Source organism: Mya arenaria, chromosome 17 (genome assembly GCF_026914265.1).
Source record: "Mya arenaria isolate MELC-2E11 chromosome 17, ASM2691426v1".
Taxonomy (NCBI): domain Eukaryota; kingdom Metazoa; phylum Mollusca; class Bivalvia; order Myida; family Myidae; genus Mya; species Mya arenaria.
This window is the reverse complement of record NC_069138.1, coordinates 12,897,733-12,921,035: the sequence shown is the minus strand read 5'-3', so window position 1 is coordinate 12,921,035 and position 23,303 is coordinate 12,897,733. Positions and strand designations below refer to the sequence as shown.

The 23,303-nt window shown below is 36.6% G+C and overlaps 1 protein-coding gene across 2 annotated transcripts; it reads right to left on the bottom strand.

Annotated features, from left to right (window-relative positions):
• Positions 1 to 560: 560 nt before the first annotated feature.
• LOC128224674 (uncharacterized) lies at positions 561 to 22,808 on the bottom strand. Of its 2 annotated transcripts, none has more exons than XM_052934638.1 (12): positions 22,458 to 22,808; positions 14,412 to 14,810; positions 13,358 to 13,571; positions 10,781 to 10,893; positions 9,768 to 9,801; positions 8,639 to 8,725; positions 7,461 to 7,540; positions 5,561 to 5,710; positions 4,729 to 4,912; positions 3,514 to 3,667; positions 3,242 to 3,333; positions 561 to 2,261 (listed from the first exon to the last, which is right to left on the bottom strand). In XM_052934638.1, the coding sequence occupies exons 2-12, from the start codon at positions 14,684 to 14,686 to the stop codon at positions 2,202 to 2,204; spliced, it is 1,443 nt and encodes a 480-aa protein (XP_052790598.1). In that variant the 5' UTR covers positions 14,687 to 14,810; positions 22,458 to 22,808; the 3' UTR covers positions 561 to 2,201. The 2 variants fall into 2 exon arrangements, with proteins under 2 accessions (XP_052790598.1, XP_052790599.1); XM_052934639.1 differs by lacking the exon at positions 22,458 to 22,808 and adding an exon at positions 20,949 to 21,072.
• Between the last annotated feature and the right edge of the window lie 495 nt (positions 22,809 to 23,303).

The following is a 23,303-nucleotide window of genomic DNA, read 5'->3' as shown; positions in this document are numbered from 1 at the left end:
TTACGCAAAAGTTGGCTCATTTCAAGACAAAAAAGAAAAAAAAAAGATGTTAAAACAATCAATCTGTGAGAATGCAGCTTTGAAAAGAACGAAGTTTTTTTACGGGTCTCACAAAATCCCGCCCGTCGGTAATCACCCTTCCTAAAGTCCCATAAATATCCACCGCCGCCGACGGTGGAAAAAGAAACATTGATATGTGCATAAATTTGCATGTATTATACAAAAAAATTCAACAACACAAAAAAGATATATATGCATAAAATAAACATAACAAAATGAACAAATAGACACATAATATGAAAACATGATTGCAATTATGCGGAGAAACTGAGATACAACAGTCTTGATGATTGTTGTTTTTGTTGGAAAAAAGAAAATGAATAACTGAGATTAAATTAATGGCAATACAAAATTATATTATATATTCTTTATACTGCACTCTCACAGATTAAACGTTTTGAAAACTTTTTTTTTTATTTTTTGTCTTGGAACGAGCCAATTTATGCGAAAAGGCATGTGAACCAGTCCTATAATATTGCTGACAAAAAATTAGATTGCAGATTTTTATATTTAAGCTCAAAAATTGATGTTTAATGCATTGTTTTCTTAAACTGCTAGTAATGCGTTTAGCCATAAAACATTAATTTTTGAACGGAAATATGAAGATCTGCGATCTGATCTTTTGTCAGCAGTCTTTTATCACTGGTTTGCAAATATTTACGCAAAAATTGCTCATTTCAAGACAAAAAAATAAAAAAAAGTTATAAAAACGTTCAATCTGTGAGAGTGCAGCTTTACACGGAACATCTTGTAATCAACATTTCATTTATATACAACAATCTGGATGTAGAGGTTTTGCATAGTGTGGTTTTCGTTCATAAGATTATATCACAGGTGACCTTTGCAAAGAAACGTATATAAGCTGTAAACATTTCTCAGCACAAATTTTGTGCAGCAAATATTAAATAGATGAAAAATACATGGCCATGTTCAATACACATATAACAATTAAATAAAACAATATGGCCATCACAACGATTCAATCAATGAAACATTAAAGCTGCACTCTCACAAACTGAACGTTTTGATATTTTTTTATTTGTCTGTCTTGGAACGAGCCAATTTATGCGAAAATGCATGATATTCAGTGATATAAGACTGCTGACAAAAAATCTGATCGCAGATTTTTATGTTTTAGGATAAAAAATATGATGTTTTATGCATTTTTCTTGTTACTGCAAGTAACGCTTTTAGCCATAAAACATTAATTTTCGAACGAAAATATGAAAATCTCCGATCTGATGTTTGGTCAGCAGTCTTATATCACTAGTTTGCATATAAGACAAAAACAAATAAAAAAAGTTGTCAAAACGGTAATCTGTGAGAGTGCAGCTTTAATACACGTACAACGATTTGATTAATGAAACAATAAGGCCATCTTTAATACACGTACAACGATTCAAATAATGAAACAATACGGCCATCTTTAATACACGTACAACGATTCAAATAATGAAACAATACGGCCATCTTTAATACACGTAGAACGATTCAAATAATGAAACAATACGGCCATCTTTAATACACGTACAACGATTCAAATAATGAAACAATACGGCCATCTTTAATACACGTACAACGATTCAAATAATGAAACAATACGGCCATTTTTAATACACGTACAACGATTTTATAAAAGCTGTCCTTAATAACGGCCATATGGTTTTATTATAAGTCCAAAGAAATGAGAAAAATACCTATTCCGTTCAGCGTAAATTTTTTTATCAAACTCTCGACCGTTCAAATATTAAATGTCTTTAACATCAATTTATGATAATACAGGTGATCAATCAAGATACAAGATAAAAGAATCTTTATTTAAAGTCGAGTATTTGCTAACAAGAAACATAAGATCAATGTATTTTTCGACATGAAAAAACAAACAATATTATATAAATGGGAATTAAAGCATGGTACAATGATATGTAGTTGGTAAAAATGTTATAATTAATTCAGCTTGCTCGAAAAAATCTTCGGAAGGAATTGCTAAGAGGAGGTTCTTAATTTATCATGTAATCTAAATACTACTAGTTTTTGCTGATATTATCAGAAAAAGTAGCGTACAAGGGCATAGTTGCTCCTATGATTAGGTCTCTCCTAACAGCCAAACCGCCCGGCCATCGTCCAGATAATATCGCCACTTACCACTGTGAAATAATATTAATCGTTGGGTCTTTCGCTATTTTTGTCTCCAGAAATCCCTGAAATGAATGAAGCATATTGCATGTTTAAGTTAACACAATGACATACACGGTTATTTTTGTATTTTACCTGTGTATTAAGTAAAATCTAGGGTTTGTTTTTGGTCTTCGAAACGATTAAGTTGACCGGCCGGGCGCAGCACGTCGCTGACTAATCATCAGCCAGTGCGCATGCGCAAGGTTAAAAATAACCCACTTATTACAACGAATTAACGACTAAATGGAAATTCGGCGGATGATTTCGTTACTAAATGGAAATGTTTTGTAATCTGCTTAATGGGTTTTGTCTATAGCAAAGATCGGTTATTATTTGAATATATATATTATGAAATGCAAGTGCCTTACAAACATATTAAATCGGCAAATTGGCATTAAATAAATTTTGAACGATGTTCCACATGGATATATGGTACGGTGTTCAAATTATGCTAACAATTAAATTTACGGTTAAAGGACAAAACTATTACTATCGCATCACGTGTGCAAAGACGAAAAATATAAGTTTTTGAAATCCAGACGATCTCTACTATTCCTCTACAAACTTGAGCTGTCACAGGCGTTACGAATGCCGCCTGAACGCAGGAATGGCAAACAATTTCTTTGAAAAGAGGCCATAACTCCGAGGTTTATTGTGCACTGAACAAAGGGTAATAACTCTGTAGTAAGCTGAAATAGAGTTATGGTCCACTAACAAATAACAATTGTATAACGTTTAATTTAATTTAATTCCATCCAGAAGTTTTTAAGAACTTTTCCGGATAAGAACAATGAGGGGGTAAAATAAAACAGGGGTTGTTTCTGTTTCTGTCTTTTCAGTTTCTTTTTTTCTATGGACGCTCATTTTCTGTTTTTTGTTTAATTGTATGCATTACTGGTTTGTATATTCACCGGAAACCGTTTTCCGCTTCCTGCGCATGCACAGATGAAGAGTATTCAGGGGCAGATAATCATAAATGATCGAAAGGGACGATAGTCATTACCTTTACTGCTGTGCCAATGTTGTTTAGGTCAAGTAGGAACGTATCGTGTCCATAGATGGAGTCAATTTCGTAGTAGGTCACGTTCTTGTTGCCTGCAAATAAGTCACAATTGTTGAGATATGAGGGTAAAACCCCGTACGCATTGCGTACCGAACACTCCTCCATCTTCTACCCGAATCAAGCGAAATAAATATTTTTTTTTAATTATATAAATAATAAATAAATAACACAAATTCCAAAACAGAAAAAAATCTCCCCAAAATGATACATACCTGACTGCGAAAGATTGTAGGCCAGTTCTCTCTGTTGTATAATGGGAAACAGGATGTCAGTTTTGACCCCGACCACCATCGCTGGGCACTTGACTCGGGCTAAGCCTTCTTGTAGGTTATTGTAACCCTCAGAGATGTCAAAAATGTCCATCGCCTGTAAAAAGCAGAGATGTTACAAAATGTTCAACATCAAAGCACTGTTGAAAAAACATGATGGAATCTAGTCCATTCTATAACTGCCAATAACATTTAAACAAAGCTAAACAAAGCTGTGTCACCCATTGGGTCGATAGTAAGCATGCCTTAAATAATCTTAAACTAAAACAATTTCAAAATAAATCTAGTACAGTTATGTTATAGCTGGTCTGTTATATATCAGTCTAAAAAATAAATAACTCAAGGCGGTACCTATCAATCCTTGATAAATACCCTAATTGTTTATATAATATATATGTTTTGTGTTGTTTGTGGTGTTTTGTGCTGTTGTTCCATGTTTCTGGTTTAATGTGTGGTTGTTTGTTTTTGTGTTCGGCGTTTGGCGCTTATCCTGTGCCATCAAACGGGTTTTTTATTTAAACTTTCGGTAGCTGAGCTTGTTTCTTTAATTGTTCATATTAATATCAACAATGGTTATAGCCAGAGTTATGGGCCTTGCTGTATGTGTGCGAATTGTCTCTTACAACACGTGTAACGAATTTCATATAAAATACAGTGAACGCTTAAACCAAAGATTGTTTTTGCCACGCTGCCGTTGACGGCAACAACACCAATGCTATGACATTACCTTGACTCGTTTTCTTCGCAAAACAGGCGATCTTAAAGATACATTCTTACTCCAAAACAAGATTTACCACAATAAACACATGTTTTAATATACCAAATAGGATGAATTAATGTCGAAAACAATGGTTCTTATGAAGAATGCCGCGTTTAATTTGAAATAAAGGTGCAGGAAAAACGGTATATCTACCTTATGAAACAATAGTAGATCAGAGTAAATCTTTTAGCACTCACCAACCATTTAATATTTTTGCGTTTTCAGCTAGTAAATACACGGTTACAATCTTGTTATCAGTAATAAATATTTTCCATTAATGCATTATTTATTAAGTAGTTAAACGTTTATCACTCAAAAATTATGTTTGTTATATACATGTGTATGTATTGATTTTGAATAAGAGTGTCACTTATAAACAGGCTGAAATAAAATAAGACCTTGGAGATATACAGGAGAGAATTCGGGTCAAACTTTGTACTAAACATCTCTCCTTGATACTCGATGTAGCTTTCAATGATGAAGGTCGGACACAGGGTGACGGGCTTGGTTTCATCTATACGCTTACGAGCAAACCTGTCGTCCCATTCCGGTCCGCTACGGTAGGTCATTGTCGCAATCTCTCTGAATGAATAGATGGATAGTAAAGTACCCCAAAAATGTTCGACTCCATAGCACAACCGAGGACCACTCTGATGGTCATGGTGGCTAACAAATATGAATAAAATGCTCATAGACAGAAATACTACAACTAGACATGTTTTCTCTAAACCAATGAATATTATAATGATGGTTTATTGCGCAAGGATATAATGATGGTTTATTGTGCGCGGAAATAATGATGATTTATTGTGCGCGGAAAAAAAGGAATATGTTTCTAGTCGCGTTTTACAGACAGTATTTTGGGTGTTTCACATGGCACTATGTTTGGCTGAATTACCTCAATTTTGTGAACATATAATACATGAAAACACAGGTAAATGTTAAATACAATTGAAATGTACGCTCATCATTTCATTCCTATTTAGGTTATTTTTGTTCTGACCGTGTTCCATTTTGGAACGAGCATATTACATTTTTGTCTATTTTTAGTAACATCGACATTGACCTTGACCCCATCAGCCCGAAAAGCAATCCCATATTCCGTCTCCACATAAGTTCACTCCTTACCAAGTTTCTTATCTACACGTTAATTCTAAATGCGTGGGTGTGTGACGCTCGTTGATGTGGGTAAATGGGATTTTTCGACATTAACAAAGGTATACAACTCACCTAGCCAACTTCATTCCCATCTTGGGATACTTTTTGTCATAGTAGTGTCCCTTGTTCCAGTTCGGGTCACACATGATACACTTTCTCTGCAGGTAGCGGACCGCTATTGACGAAGGGTGGGTCTGAGCACACGATGAGATTGAAACCATCCTGTTGGGGTGAAACGGAATTATTTTTATTAACAGTAATATTATTACAAAATGACCTGTTGGGGCAGCGGATAGCTAGTGATGAGGGCTGAGTTCGGGATGAAACGGAGACTATACTGTTGGGGTGAACAGGTATTATGTTAATTAATGGTAATAAAATGACCTGTTGGGGCGGTGAATATCTATGATGAGGGTTTGGTTTCCGGAAGAAATGGAGACTATACTGTAGGGGTGAAGCAGCGTTATGTTTGTTAATGCTATTATTAAAAAATGGCCTGTTGAGACAGTGGGCCGCTATAGATGAGGGCTGAGTTCCGGATGAAACGGAGACTTTACTGTTGGGGTGAAACGGTATTATGTTTATGTATATTATTATTAAAGAAGAGGGCCATTATGGCCCTAAAACGCTCACCTAAGCAAAGGGCCACAACACTGTAATAAAGCATTAATAAAAATGTTGCAACTTAAACATATCTTTACTGATGCCGATGCCTTGTTTTATATTTGTAAAGGGTCATGCATTGAAGATACCTGTAAAGTTTCATTGAATTTGGCCTGGTAGTTTCAGAGATTTTCTTAAAGCAAAACAGTTAGTCGGCCATATTGTTGTTGTTGTTGTTGTTGTTGTTGTTGATCAATCTCAATTTTTTGTAGAGGGTCATGTAATGAAGCTTCCTATTAAGTTTCAGTGAAATTGGCCTGGTAGTTTCAGGAGATGTTTTTTAAAGCAAAATAGGAAGTTGGCCAGATTGTTTGATGTTGATCAAACGTGACCCCTTGTTGTATTTTTGTAGAGGGTCACCCAAGGAAGCTTACTGTAAAGTTTTATTGAATTTGGACTGGTAGTTTTAGAGGAGATGTTCTTTTTTAAAGCAAAACAGGAAGTTGGCCATTTTGTTGTTGTTGCTGCTGTTGTTGTTGTTGTTGATCAATCGTAACCCCTTGTTGTATTTTTGTAAAGGGACACACAAGGAAGCTTCCTGTGAAGTTTCATTAAATTTTGACTGGTAGTTTCAGAGAAGATGATTTTTAAAGCAAAGCAGGAAGTCGGCCATTTTGTTGTTGTTGTAGTTGTTGTTGATCAATCGTGACCCCTTAATGTATTTTTGTAAGGGACACCCAAGGAAGCTTCCTGCGAAGTTTCATTGAATTTGGCCAGAGGAGATGTTTTTAAGCAATTGTTGACTGACGGACGGACAGACATACAGACGGGCATCCATGCCAATGGAAATAATGAGCAAGAGACATCGCGTTGAAGAGGTACAGATGATTGTTATCTAAAATGAGCCGTGTTAAACTCCTGCCCGTAGAGTTTCATTATGGACATTTCTAATTGTACAATCGTCGGCAACCGCCTTAAAGGCTTAGTTTAAGGAATGTTTGACATGACAATCCCCTGCTGTGCGTCTTCTGCTAATTGCACTGGTGTCACAGTAGGGGGCAATTTCCTGTATATTGGTTTATTGGCTTAGGGCCATTTAGGGTCCATTATAATATAATATTATAATAAAACCTCCCAAACTGCACAGCAGGATACTCAGATTGCAGATCTGATAAGAAGGCACCAGGCAATTAGATTAAGATCTATACACATAGGTTGTTACTATACACCGATTGGGGGAGGGGGGGGGGGGGTCACTTATAGAAGGCTTAAACTAGGCCTTTAAGTCCGTTCACACCCCATTAGTGCTCAATAAGGCAGAGCGCCGGGGTTGTCCGACGGTGCGCTTTTACTAGATGTATTTACTAACCTTCCAACTCGATCAGGGAAGAGGGCAGCAGCGGTTAGGGATTCCATACCGCCCAGAGAGGAGCCCACACTCCCATGCAACTGAAAGGCATAGTCATATACAATAAGTTCCGCGGACAAAACGCCGACGCCCGTGTGTTTGAGTGCATAGTTTAAACTTATATATTTACAACGATTGTGAAAAAAGTTATTACAACATTATATTAATCACTTTTGTTGACACGATTTTACGCGAGAGTGTAGTCTTCTGTTGTGGGGAAATCCGGAATACCCGCAGGAAACCCACTTGTCCGGCTTGGTCCCAAGTGACCCAAGTCACATGCGCCCAGGCCGGAAATCGAACCCGGGTCGCCTTGGTGAGAAGCGAGTGCGCTAACCACTGCGCTAACCGGACAATTGTTTGAGTATTTGTCCGTGTTTTGCAATCAATCAAGGGGCATAATTCGATAGTTAGAATAGCCAGAGTTCTTGGCCTTGCTGTAAAGGTGCGTATTGTCTCTAGCAACAATTGCAATATATTTAACAGTTGTGAGTAATGTCAACAATAAAGTTTTTTCCATGACCTTTTTAAAACTATTCAGGTTCATAACATGACGTTTATGACAGATATAAGGGCCACAACACACATGTTCATTTTGTGTGGTATATGTGTTCCATTTAGAGTTTTATTTAAATATTTTGAACGGTTTTTAAATCTCATGGCCAAGGTTGAGTTTATATGCACACATCGACTTATTTTTTTCATAAAAAAAACAGACGAGGATACGTGCTTTTTAAGAATTTCAATAAATACTGCATACGTTTATGGAACATAAAAAATAGGAAACTGATAAAAATCTATAAAATACGCTAGGTTTGGGCCAACCACTAAAATGTCATGTGCGCTAATTAAAAGAGATTAGGTTTAAATAAATTATTTGAGGATTTATCCAATGCAGTCGAAACCTGTTGACTCGAACTCGCTTGGCTCGAACTCCTCGTTCGCTCTAACTTTATGCCAAGGCCCGATTTCGTTGTACCAAAGGTAAACTTTCCCGCTTGGCTCGAATTTTTCGAGGCTCGCAGTATTTTCGCTGGTTCCTGGGAGCTCGAGCCAACGAGGTTCGACTGTACAAGATTGTCAGTTCCCACATAACATATTTTGATCCCTATAATGACATTGGGCGTACGTCAACTGACCTTGTCGATGCCGAGATGATCCAGCAAGGCAAACTGCGCGGACACCATGTCATCCACGCTCACCACGGGGAATGTCGTTGCGAAGGGCTGAAATGATTAATTAATGAAATTGATAAACAATCACCAAGAGCAGCAACACCAGCAACAGCAGCTACAACAGCAGTTTAATGAAATATGTATTAGAGCGGAAGTGTCATCAACGATGCATTTTTATTATCGTAGTCTTTGTTTATAGTATCGTTGTCATCATCGTTTGGCATCGTTGTTGTCGACGGTGTCATCGCTGTCGTTGTCATCACTGTCGTCGCTGTCGTATTTATAACCGTTGTCAACGTTGTAATTGTTGTCGGCGTCCATGTCATCATTGTCATCGTTGTAGTCATCGTTGAAGTACTTGTCGTCGTCGTCGTTGTCATCATTGTTGTCGTTGTCATCGTTGAAGTCATCATTGAAGTACTTGTCGTCGTCGTTGACATCATTGATGTCGTTGTCATCGTTGTAGTTGTTGTCGTCGTGGCATCGTTGTCAACGTTTAAGTCATTGTCATCGTTGTACTCGTTGTCACCATTGTAGCTTTTGTCGTCGCGGTCATCGTTGTAGTCGTTGTCATAGATGCAATCACTGTCAAAGTTGCAGTCGTTGCTACATTGTGGTCGACGTTGTCATCAGTGTAGTCGTTATCATAGTTGTCATCAGTTGTTGTTGTTGTCATTGTTATCATCATTGTCATCGTTGTAGGCGTTTTCCTCTTTGTCGTTTTCATTGCTAAATTCGTTGTCATTGTTGTCGTCGGCGTTGTCATCGTTGTCGTCGGCGTTGTTGTCGGCGTTGTCATTGTTGACGTCGGCGTTGTCATCGTTGTTGTATTAATTGTCGTCGTCGACTTCATAATTTTCGTCGTCTTAAATAGAATGAGTGGACATGACGTGATTCTTTTGTCTCAATTTTGAAATGTATGACCATTATCTACATATTTGTGATAAGTTTATGAGGAGCGTCATTTATTATCATTATTATCATCATAACACAGGTTAAAATTCAAGTACATTCATACCATTTATAATTCTTCTACTTATACTGTAAAGTGAAATAAGATGGATAAAAGTATATAAAGAAATGTGGACATTACCTTTCCAGTCAATGGATTGGTACTCGAAGGCCCTCTAAAATATATAAATTAGCAAACTATTTGATATACCGGTTAAATTTGTAGGTATACGTTTAGACATGGTCTTTAAATGTCTCTATCCTTATTAAAAAGATAAGATTAAAGTATTTAAATAAAAAAAAATATGTAATGTTTCCAGACCTTTAAGACGTATATATTGGTTGGAAAATGTAATCTTATTACGTTTTGTTAAATTTCGCACCATTTTACAGTACATATTCGGGGAGGATATTTTTCGCAGAAATGTAAAACACATCAAAATTTCCATTCCGTCTAAGGCATGCGCAGTTGATTTTTCTCTACATAATCAGGTTTAATATAATCTCCAAACAATTCACTAAATCGCCAATAATTGACGCAATTATAGTTTAAAGAATATAACAACGCAAAAACTATCAATTTTACAGTATTATTTTTTTTTACTTCTTTTTGAACATTCATGCGCAAACTTGACTGATTTTACACAAACAGTACACTTCGGACATTTTCCATCGAAAACAACCTCAAAGGTATATTAAATGTCAATAAAAATAATAATAATAATAAAAAAATAAAAAAATAAAAAAAAATAATAATAATAATAAATTAATAATAATAATAATTAAAAAAATAAAATAATAATAATATTAATAATAATAATAATAATAATAATAATAATAATAATAATAAAATATTTATAATATTAATAATAATAATAATAATAATATTAATAATTAATTGATGTGTTTTAATGTGTAATTTGTATAATTAAGTTGCAAAGATTATTAAGATTCCTAAGAGTAAAGTCCTAAGATTTAACAGCTAAATTGAAATTGAAACGCAATCTACTTGCAGCGAAGTTAAATGTTAACATTTCTGGCATTGTAAACCGTCCATTTACATCCGAGGTTGTTTTCTATGGAAAACGGCCGAGGTGTTCCGATTTTGATTTTAAGGTTACATCTCGCAAGAAAGATATAATAAGCAGGTCATACGTAGTTCCGTAACATCCACCCAGATTGTTTGTGCATATAACGAAGAATTCATCCGTGTCCACGGCCAGACCAGGGCCAACAAACCTCTCCCACCAGCCTGGGTCGGGATTATCCTGAACAGAAGGTGGAAAACGATTTTATTTGAATTTTGGATGTCCTTACGTACAGTAAACACTTATCTAGTGTCCATTTAGTGTTCACAGATGGCCTCGGGCCAAAGAACCTCTCCCACCAGCCTGGGTCGGGATTCTCCTGGGTAGAGAAACGAACTCTTTTTAGGGTTTAAAGAAGGATATCATTTGAATTTCGGATGTCCTAGCAAACGAGAAACAATATGTTCGTGTCCATAACCAGCCCCGATCCAACAAAGATATCCCACCAGCCAGAGTTGAAATTTTCCTGTTCAAAATGAAGAAAACGTTTTTATTGGGGTTTCACAAAAAATCATTTTTATTTTGGATCTCCTTGCAAACGACAAACTAATAATTCGTGTCTAGAGCAGGCCCATGGCCAACGAGCCACTCCCACCAGCCTGGGTCGGGGTTCTCCTGTGAAGAAAAAAAACGTGTTTTTTGCGGGATTTAACAAGATATCATTTGAATTTTGGATGTCCTGACAAACAGAAACCACTATGTTCGTGTCCACAGACTGCCCCGGGCCAAATAACCTCCCCCACCAGCCTAGGTCGGGATTCTTTTGTAAAGAATGAAGAAAACGTTTAGGGTTTAAAAAAATGAATTTTGAAGAAATGTAATGGCTGGAAACGCTAAAAATGGCATTTTTCAATGTTCAGTACCTTTACAACTGATGCTTTTAAAGGGGCCAGAGTTTCAGAGGAGATGCTTTTTAAAGCAAAACAGGAAGTCGGCCATTTTGTTGTTGTTAATCAATCGTGACCCCTTGTTGTTTTTCTGTAGAGGGACACCCAAGGAAGCTTCCTGTGACGTTTCATTATATTTGGCCAGGTAGTTTCAGAGAAGATGTTTTTTTAAGCAATTGTTGACGGACGGACGGACGGACTGACTGGCGGACGGACGGACAATGGACAAAGACCGATCACAATAGCTCACCTTGACCTTGTGCTCTGGTGAGCTAAAAATAAACCGAACACTTATGTTGCTGTCTCATCTGTGTTTCCCCGTTTAAAAATAGCGTTTCCCAGTTTAAATCACATCTGTTTATGAGTACGGACAACGCTATTTTAAAACTTACTGGGATTTACGTGGTTGACAAGCCTAGTAAATTTCGAATAAGAAAACTGCGCAAAAACTGCGAAAGATGCATGTGTCGTAAGCGATGTGATACAAGATTCAATGTTGTACACAACGATGTCAATTTTATGTAAGTTTTTGACATTTGTTTCTTGCAATTCATTTGTAGTCCAGTCCCTTTAAAACCATGATTGAGATGCGTGTCTCAGCATAAAGACACATTGACCTCCATGATTGCAATGTGTGTCATATAGTGACTCAGCTTAAATACACATTGACCTCCATGATAGCAATGTGTGTCAGATAGTGACATAGTTTAGAACAGGAGTTCATGTATGAGTGGCACCTCGGGGAAAAAGCCCCCTCCTCAAAAAACCCATACAATAGGCTGTAAAAGTGTAAACTTAATATCAAGGAGCTCCGGGGACTTTCCCTAAGAAAACGTGTAAAATTTAAGTCTTAAATCGTGCAGTTTGGTGTAAATCATGCATACTGTATGTACCATAATGACAAAAATATTCACCCCTCTATTAAAATATTAAAAACCCCTCTACCGAAACCGCTAGTGCATAGAAGTTAAGACGCAAGTTGACATACATTATACATACGAACATCGCTATCATTAAAAGGTGGATAAACTCGTTGGATGGTGACCTTACAAAGTACATATGAACGTGCTCGACTGAACGAGGTCATGCTTGATATCACCTCATGGCTACGTGAGTATTAACTTGAAACAAAAATGTACAACATATACATTTGCGTGCCATCTTTCAGTAAAACATCCCCTCATGACCACGTGCGCCCGCGCTTGCAACACAAACTTATTTGAAGATCACGTGCGTGCATTTACAATACCCTATACCGTATGACCACGTGCGCGCTCACTAGCAGTACAATTTTACCCCGGGTGCACTTACAATACCATATAACCCCATGACCAAGTGCGCGCGCACTAGCAATACAATATAACCCCATGACCACGTGCGCGCGTACTAGCAATACAATATTGTCTCATGACCACGTGCGCGCGCACTAGCAATACAATATTACCGCATGACCACGTGCGCGCGTACTAGCAATACAATATTACCGCATGACCACGTGCGGGCGCACTTGCAATACAATATAACCACATGACCACGTGCACGCGCACATGCAAAACAAAAAAAAAAAACATCATGACCACGTGCGCGCGCACTAGCAATACAAAATAATATCATGACTACGTGCGTTCGAACCTGCAATACAATATTGCCAAATGACTGCGTGCGTTCGAACTTGCAATACAATATTACCTCATGACCACGTGCGCGCGCACTTGCAATACAAAATTATATCATGATCATGTGCAATACAATATTACCTCATGACTTCGGGCGTGAGAACTTGCAGACAACCCGGCATGGATGAGCACGGCGTTTGTTTTATCCGCATTAAGCTTTCCCCACGTCTCATAGGCGACATTTAGTTCCGGTAAAACCGCGCCATTATATTTGAGGAAGAACGGTTTGCCCGTGCTGAACGTCTTGTAACCGGAAACGATCTTTCCGTATTGTGGTTCCGGTCCAGTTGCCTTGCTAAAAAGTTGAGGAAGGGGAAAAAATTATACACTATCATCACTTACTTAATTTACAAAGCGAATACAAAGTTAGTAGAACATTTACGTAAGTAAAAACATTGACTAATTACGTGCAGCATTGGTTTTGGGGGTTGGAGTTATAGCTAATGAAATGTTTCCATTAGTTATAAACCCTCAAAATTCAGCAGCTGGGTTAATGATGGGTTTGTTTTTGTGGTTGTTTTTCTTTCTTTTTTTTCTTTTTTTTTTTTTTTTTTTTGGGGGGGGGGGGTAAAATGCTCGGTAAATCAAACCTTACGTAGAAAAAGTAAGTTAAACGTATGTGATTGGGAAAACTGATTTGTTTAGTCAATACATTATTTTGCAGACGCCAAAATTTTAAGGCGAAAATAGAATTCACGTGTGAACGTTCTACGGGCCGCAAAATAATAATCGAAAATCGGCCGATTTAACTGATAATCGCTGATTCATGCAAATAATCGCGAAATCCCTGCACAAATGTGTTACTATATTTAGTAGCATGTGTATTAATCATCTTTAGTAAATATTCACAGTCGTCAATAACTTAATTCGCTCTATTATAGTCATTTCTAAATAACAAGTACATTTGTAATCCGATTAGCTACATCGTTCTTACATCTAATATTGAATACCAGACCTGGCTCGAAACTGTGGGCGGAGTTATAGTTTTCAAGAAAAAGAAAACAGTCTGTTTCAAAAACATTATGAAAACCAAAACTTTGGTATCGGTTCATAAAATCGATTTTTTATTCCGATTTTCTTTATTCAAACGGTAAATGATGATGAAAAAGAAATTTAAAATATGTAAGTAACTTACTTTCGAGTCAAGCAGGGAAAATCCGTGTCCATCCCACGAAAAGTTAATAAATCCTCAAGTGGAATATTGGGCACTTTCACTTGCGGAAGTTCATATCTGCCAATTTGAGGGCATTCCACCTCCTCTGGGTCCAACTTTTGGAGCAAGCGTCTCTGGTACCCAGAGTAAAATGTCCTGATATGTCTGTATTCATATCCTGAAGATTTTTGTAACGCTGCCGAATAACATTCCAAGCATTTCGGCCGAGTTAGAATCGCCCTTAGTCCTCCAAGCATTTTTGCAGTTTAGTGGCTTAACGTTTTTCGTTCACGGAAATCCTGAACAGTATCCAGGAAAAAAATATTTTCGTTCACAAACTACCGGACGAAATATGGTGCAGACGACATCGACTATGAATTCCTGAAACAAAAGTGCAAATTTTTGTATTTTCAAGTACTAAAAAACCTTTCGCATTGTCGTGACGTAGTTAATTGACGTGAGCTCTAATTGTTATATCTAGTATGTGTAGAAATTCCGACACGAGATCACGTGCCTAACGACTTCCGGGTTCTAATTTAAAGCAAAATCCTCTGAAATATGACAGAGACTTGTTCTAACATTATTAAAGTAGCTAAGTTTATCAAATAGAAAGACATTTAGGACAAGAACTATAACGAAAACTATATATAGAAAGTTTAAATAGCAACATGATAAAACAGTTGGCTGCCGGTCACTGTAACCAAATCGTACATAATACAGAACAGCCCTCAAGTAAATTCAAGTTTAAGTTATAGTATTTTAAGTTCAAACTAAAAACCTGGTCAGGTCCAACAAATGCCGGGCGTCCATTTTAATTTGATACATGCCAATAAAAAATGGTTAAGAATTGTTCGTATGTATTTACAAAACAAAGCATGTAAAAAATATAAAAAGCTTGATGCGACACAGTCGAATAACCCTTTCATATTTGTATTTTATGTTAAGAACATACTAACAATCTTAATGTTTTAGTGGTCTACATTATGTTGTTTAAACTACCCATTAACTGGGTAAGCCACTGGTAAATATCCAACGCTTCTCTTGATTAAAATCAATAAAGGCGGAACTGCAGATTTACTGAAATAAATGTTTCAGAAAACTTGAGAAATACTGCCTTCTAACTAGACAAAATATAATGTTGACCACGGACAAACGTTTATAAATGTTCAAAATGATGATGATAATGATTATGATGATGATTATGACTACGACGACGACGATGACAATGCTACTGCTGTTGCTGCTGCTGCTGATGATGATACAGTATTTAGACAAAGTGTCTATACTTTCTCACCTTTATTAGCTACAGAGTAACACAAATCTTTATTAGAAAAAAAAAAAAAACATCAATAACATAACAATATTTTCCGTATTCAACATTTTCTGCATGTATATATAATTTTTTATATATATACTTATGTAACAATTTAGATCGCCTTTTATTCCTCCTTTCGTGAAGAGTACAAAATGTAGATGTGTACTTAAGTACAACCGAAGCGAGACTATGTGTTGGTATGAACATTCAAAGAGTTTATGAACCTTGCAAAGTTTTATGGCTCGTTATAGTTTTTCGTTCAATCATTAAATGCAAATCGAAATAGTTATGTTGTGTCTCAGGCCATACGAAACGGTGAACCTTTTTATGATATTTTACCATTTTCAGGGGCGAATCCAGGATTTGATGTTTAAGGGGGCGTAACTTAGGAAGCGTATCCTTTTCACTTGCGCCCCTCCCTCAGAGCCAAAATTATTTGGTTTGAAGTGTCGAAAGGGGGTTGTGCGTACTACACCAAGACAATTTTAACAATTTCTAGTCCTAAATGTTGCATTTTGGGCGTATTTTAAGTACGTGAAGTTAGCGGCCTAGCGGCGTGAAGTTAGCGGCCTAGCGGCGTGAAGTTAGTGGCCTAGCAGCGTGAAGTTAGTGGCCTAGCGGCGTGAAGTTAACGGCCTAGCGGCGTGAAGTTAGTGGCCTAGCGGGGTGAAGTTAGCGGCCTAGCGGTGTGAAGTTAGCGACCTAACGGCCTAATCTTATTTCAAAGTATGAATATAAGCTTTTTCTTCTAAACAATGATAAATTAACTGTTTTTGTGGAGTTACATGTATAATGTGTATCGTAGATGTCTTTGGTTTAAGTGGATACTTTTGATGTAGTTTTTCCCTGTTAAATAAAGAACCGAAATGTGTGTCGTTTTGTCGCATTATTTTCTTCCAGCCTTAACATTCATTATGATATCTGTACATTACTTTTACATGCATCATCAATTTTATTTATTTTGTATGAGGTTTAATGCAGTATTTGTGCTTGGCTGCTTTTAGAAATGGCCTTCAGAAGATTGCTTACGTGACTGACGCGATGCGATCGATTGAAACGTGCTTGTCCTTGACCTTAAACTTACATTTTAGTGTCCCAAGCTGGCTTTAAACCACAAATGTATTGTTTAACGATATGTGGAGCAATCTATATTCATTTATTATTACAATGTAGTACAAAAAAGGATACAAGAACTAGGCTAGCGTTCATTAGGCCTAAAAAAATACATTTGGTTCGGGTTACCCGACCCTACCTACGGAATAGGCGCCGACCCTACCGTTTTTATAGTCAGTTTGAAAAAAAAATGAAAAACTAAAAAATAAATAAAAAATATTTCGTTTTTTTTAAATTGCTTTTTAATATTAAGTTTAAACCTTAAATGCTTGTACAGAAGATAGCTTTAACACCATTCTCCAATGATGAAAATTATATTCTTATATAAAACCTAATAAAAAAATAAAAATAAAAAGCCTACCTACCCTACCTATTTTTTTGATGATGTAACCCTAACCAAACAATTATTTTTTTAGGCCTTGGCACTAGTTTTCTCAGCCGGTCAAGGCAAAATAAGATATTTTCAGGGACGGTTTCAGGATTTCGCTTTACAGGGGGCGCACTTTGGAAACGCAACAAAGAATGTAGGCTCGCTTCATATACAATACGAACAATACATGGTTTTAATGGGTTAATTGGGGCTTGAAGTCGTCCCCAAGGAAATATTGAGACATTTTAGTCTGGAATATTTCATTCGAATGTATTATTTTCCTATTGTTCTTCAGAAAAATTTAACCATTTAAGATGGTTGCGCTCCCGTCTAAATCCGCTAGTGATATAACTACATTTTACAGCAACCCCATTTACAGATTATATGCTGGCAATGGGTTGGGGCGGTGCGAAAAAAATCTTTGTATCTTAAATTGGCACAATCTTTATAATATTTTAAACGTATTTTTAAAATACAAAACAAATCAATAACGTATTGTTTTTATACAACTACGGATGCGCCCCCGCCGCCCCCTCCCCTATATCGGTATATTTGAGGAATCTCATTCTTAAGGGTATGACCATAGTTTAAAGTTTCAGTGAAAGATCGTAAAATCACTAATAAAACGAGTAATTTAACATACATAAATAGAGTCGACCACCACCACCTCCGCCCTCCTATCCGAGCTACTACGCCTCTGATTTATTTCGGACTGATTCTGCCGGATCATAGCCACCACAACCTTCCCCACCCCCACAATATATATATAAAATATTAATGGAAAAAAATATGAAAGGCATTGGGGCATGGTGTAAAAGAAATATTCAGAATACAGTTTTTTTTATAAAAAGTTTAAACGGTAGGGTCGGCGCCTAAACGAATTTTTAAGCCTTACATACTGTAAAGGTTTATGCTTATTAAATAATGATAACAAAACAGTATAGTCCAAGTCCTACGGTTTCCTCTTTATTGATGTTTCGGCCTAAAGGCCTTTATCAAAATATTGAAGGTTTACTTTTCAAATTGACATTATAGTTTAGTTTTATGATAATCCAGTTGTAAGCACACTTCCGCCCATTTTCTGGGTAGAAACTAGAATGGTGCATTGGCAGCTTGGGGATTTGACGTTTGAGGGGGCGCATGGTGTACGTTTTAAGCTTACTCTGTTAAGGTTTGGGACCACGCTTGGCGTCATGCGGGAAAGGCGCAAAGACATACCACAAGACAATTATTTACTTTAATATACATGTAAAACCTATATTTTCAACCAATGAAAAGGCAGAGTTTTTTGGGTTTTTTAATCAGTTAGATGACCTGAAGTAAAAACTAAATGATAAAGAAGGGATAATTTGTTACTGCCACTCCGCACATATTTTTATAATCATTAAGATTTTAGCTGATGTCATCTAACAACATGAATTAACTGAATTATGACTGAACATTTGGATTAAAAGTGGTATTTCACAACGGTTGTCACGTATACAAAAGAGATGCACACACATTGTTTAAATGTTCACCGCCCTTTAATTCATATATAAAACTGCACATTCATGTTTAGTGGCCAGGTCTAAAAAAAATACATTTGGTTCGGGTTACCCGACCTTACCTACGGAATAGGCGCCGACCCTAACGTTTTTATAGTCAGTTTGAAAAAAAAATGAAAACCAAAAAAAAGCTTTTTTTTTGGCTTTTCAATATGAAGTTTAAAACCTTAAATGCTTATATAGAAGATAACTTTAACACCATTTTCCAATGATGAACATGACATTCTTATATTAAGCCTAATAAAAAAAAATAAAAAAAAATAAAAAGCCTACCTACCCTACCTATTTTTTGAAAAGGATGTAACCCTAACCAAACAATTTTTTTAGGCCCCAGCATCTACAGTCTTATTTCTACTTTCAACGGAATGGTTGCGGGGCCCTTTTCATAGGGACAAAAATAGCGTTGTTTTGTTAAGAAGGTGAACAATACTAACATGATTCATATAATGTTTTCACTTGTTTTCAAACCTTTTATTCAACAAAACTATTGACATATTCATGAATGGCACTATATTACTACATTTGCTAAATGTAAAGAGGGCAAAACTTCAAATAAAAAAGTCAAATAAGTCAAATAAAAAAAGATTAAAAGAAAATAAAGGGGATTTTTCTTATCTTGGTAGGGGAAACACTAGCGGCGTAGGTACCCGGCAACCCCCCCCCCCCCCCCTCCAAAATCGTCCAAGTTTATTTTTTATTTCAATATAGGAGAAGAAAAGTAATAAAATACCTCCAAAGTGCACTACTTCGGACTAGAAATTGTTAAAATTTTCAAGGGGGAGGACACCCAAACCCCGGCCAAAACTTAAAACCCCCCAAAAATAAAATCGTTCCCCCACCCTGGGAAAGATATGTACTTTTTCAGGAGGAGAATGGGGCCTAATTTCGCACTTCTACATCTAAAGTGCCCTTTTTACAGATGTGCATCATTTTGGCATAAGTATATGGGTCAAGTGCATCATTTTGGCATAAGTACATGGGTCAAGTGCATCATTTTGGCATAAGTACATGGGTCAAGTGCATCATTTTGGCATAAGTACATGGGTCAAGCCAAAGATTGGCGACATTTCACCCTAATGGAACATGCCATCTGGGAGTAGGATATGTTATAGGTCCCATGTGTCATCATGCATACATTTGAAGGTGTACGAGAAAAAGAATCAATTTATTATTCCGCTACGGAGGAATAACCCGACCCTCGGGTAAGTCTCGATACCAGCTTTCGCACGTGCCCTCGAGTCAGATTTTTCATCCGCACTAGAAACACATGAAAGATAATTTAACCTCAACTTAATTGACGATCAAAATACACAACGTCATTGTAAGTAAATTAAAGTGACTATTTAGTCATTTTGACACAGTAAATGACCAATGCCATTGACCCAGTCGGGACACCGACACGCGTGATCATTCATTCATATGCTGACCATTTGCTGAAAAATGCTGAGTATTCTATTTTTGCAATATACATGTCCCCTCAGTACAGTACAGTAAAACATTTAAGTTCTAACTCAATGTGTCATCTGAAATAGTATGTTAAAGTCATTTTATGACAAAATACTCAACATCTTAATATCATAAATTGACTTTAAAAACATTATTTCAGACCAAACCATGCATGACTGACATCATTCTAGTCCAAATAATTGTACGTTGGCGGATTTTTTTTAGATTTTTGATATGGCAAATCCTTCATCTCGAAGTCTATCTCGAAGCTTTGTCGGAGGAGGCCGAGCTATTACGATTGTATCGAGTTGTTCCCCTTCGCATAATTGTTGTCTGTGTCAGTCAACTTTCGTTTTGTTGGAAAGGTAAACAACTTGTTTTAATGCATTAAATGCTTGTTTAGTGCAAAATAACATTTCACTTACATGGTAAAATATTCACATGAATGTAACTCTTTATGATCAATTTCAACCATAAAATACTTAACTTAAAACAATTTCAATATTTTTAAAACACCCTCGTTTTTTTGCACATTCCCGTTTAGACGTTAGGGATTGGAAGAATCCCGTATAACACGTCTTTTATTTTAGACTATACATCATTCAAACCCCGCTGAAAATGGCATGAACATACATGTATATAATAATAACAATTCAAATATAACCAATTACAAATGAATCGGAAATGATAACTAACCCGTTTCATAGAATGCAAATATGAAAATTACTTACGCCATGTGTACTTGGTTGCTGAATTTCTTCTGTGGTTATTTAATCCCAGTTTCATCTAAATAAACCCGGATGGTTAACTTATTAGAACAAGAAACGTTACAAGCAGTGCAGTTTATTGAAATGACCCAGTTTGAAATGTGGAGCGGTTTCGTCTATAATGCAAATTGAATTTGAACGAAAAATAATAAAAATTGTAAGAAATTGGCGTTTATTCTAAAATTTATGCAAACGAGAATTGAAAGGAGGTGATGTATTTTGTGATTTTATTAACTATTCCTTAAATAAGATTGACGAATATGAGCATCATTTATTGACATGAAAAACTATTGAATAATATTTGTTTTCGTTCATGTAATCTGAATGTTGATTTCACCACAACGAACGTAAATATAAACAATAACACGTGTGGAGAGCGTGAAAGTCGCGTGTTGACCCACATAGCAAAAACTACCAATCTGTTCCGTATTTAGCACGAAATACAAAATGTTATATATGCATGGGCGAGACCAAGATTTGGTGTAAGAGGGGGGCATAACTAAGGGGGCTTAACCTTTTGACTTGCGTCCATGCCTCCTTCAGAACCGAAAAGTGTTGGCAGGGGGTACTCTCCAAAGTATATTTTAACAATTTCCAGTCCGAAATAGTGCATTTTGGACGTCGATTTTAGGGGTTAAGTGACTACGATGCGCCCCACTCCCCCCCCCCCCACACACACAAACACACTCCTTTGGACCCACTAGTAATGTCAGTATCAAAATTATTTCTTGTATTAATGATGTTACATGCCTCAGATTATACAGACACTGGTTATCTTGTCCCCAAAATATTTTTTGACACTATGACATTGATAATCCTTCAGCAGCTTGTAAAATCCCGAAGTAAACGACTTTAAACAATTAGTTGGCTGTGGCCGATGCTTGGTATAGCCAACAATGACCACGAAATAACTAAACTCTTGGGTTATACAAAATGATAAGCATTTAAAACTGGAAAGACCGCCTACGACAACAAGCAAGACAAACTTATGCATTTAAAAAAAATCTGATATAAGGGTTACGTCAACCTTGACCCTGAAAATAAACGAAAATCTACACGTGCTGGGCTATTCATCACTTCGTGGGAAATAATACAGCAACTGATCATAATTCCACGAAATTATGTTCACATACTAGCAAAGCTGCATATACTTTAGTATTTTTTCTCCAATATCGGCAATGAAATAGTTCAAAAGGATTTATTTTCGGGGGGGGGAGGGGGGGGGGGGTCATGCCCCCTCCCCCTCCAAATTTAATGCCGCAAATATTTATTGTGATTCTTATAATTAAAAAGCTTAATATTCTATTTTTTCTCAAATATCGGCATTGAAAAAGTTCAATTGGATTTATTTGCGGGCGGGTGGGGGATTTCATGCCCCCATTCCCCTATAACTTTAAGTCCCCTAGAGATTCTTATAATTTAAAAGTGTATGCAATTACGTACGTCTATCAGAAATAATGTATGTATGCTTACCCAATAATAAATGCCTCACATGTATAACGTGGCCTCGATCACATTCATCATTCGTGTATAATGTCGTTAGATGGTATACCTATACTTTTATCAAAGTATATATTGGCACTTCGACTATTGACATTGCAAACATATTAACACTCCATTTGTTCATCTGATAAAAAAATACAAAAGTAAACATGTCACGCAATTCTCATTTCTTCAGCTAATAACTCAAAATTATCACACGCCTTTAAGTACTGTATATGTTTACTTTTTGAAATATCTTCCTGTTAGTTTAAGCTTTAAATGTATTGTTCATATTCGTAAGAGCTATTAGGTTTATGTTAGAGTTCAGTTTTAGCGATCTAAGAAAAGAGAAGGTCGTACACCAACCGCAGGTAATGTTTAGTGCATTTTTTCAGAATACATCAACGTAAAATTAATGAACAGAAAAATCTGCAAATGTCATTGAACCACAGACGTGCAGACATGAAATTGTATTTAAGTTACGGGGTAAATAGCAATCGGCAATTATTGAAACTTGATATAGAGATTGTCGGAGATGGCCGAGTAATCACGCATTAGTTAGTAGGTGACCCGATATGGGCTGCACCAGGCAAATGGAACCATATATCTGGTTGTCTGCCACTTTGAATATCCCATTGGCGTGACGGGTCTGTGGGCTAGTGGTAACCCACTTGACTGTCAACCCAGGGGTCGCAGGTTCGATTCCCCGCCACGCCACTAAACAAATTCAAATCGCCTTCCAGGAGGCACGTTAAATGGGGGTCCCGCGTGACAGTGTTGTACACTACCAGAGTCACAATCTGTCTGTGAAAAATGCTAAAAAACGCCCTAAAATCA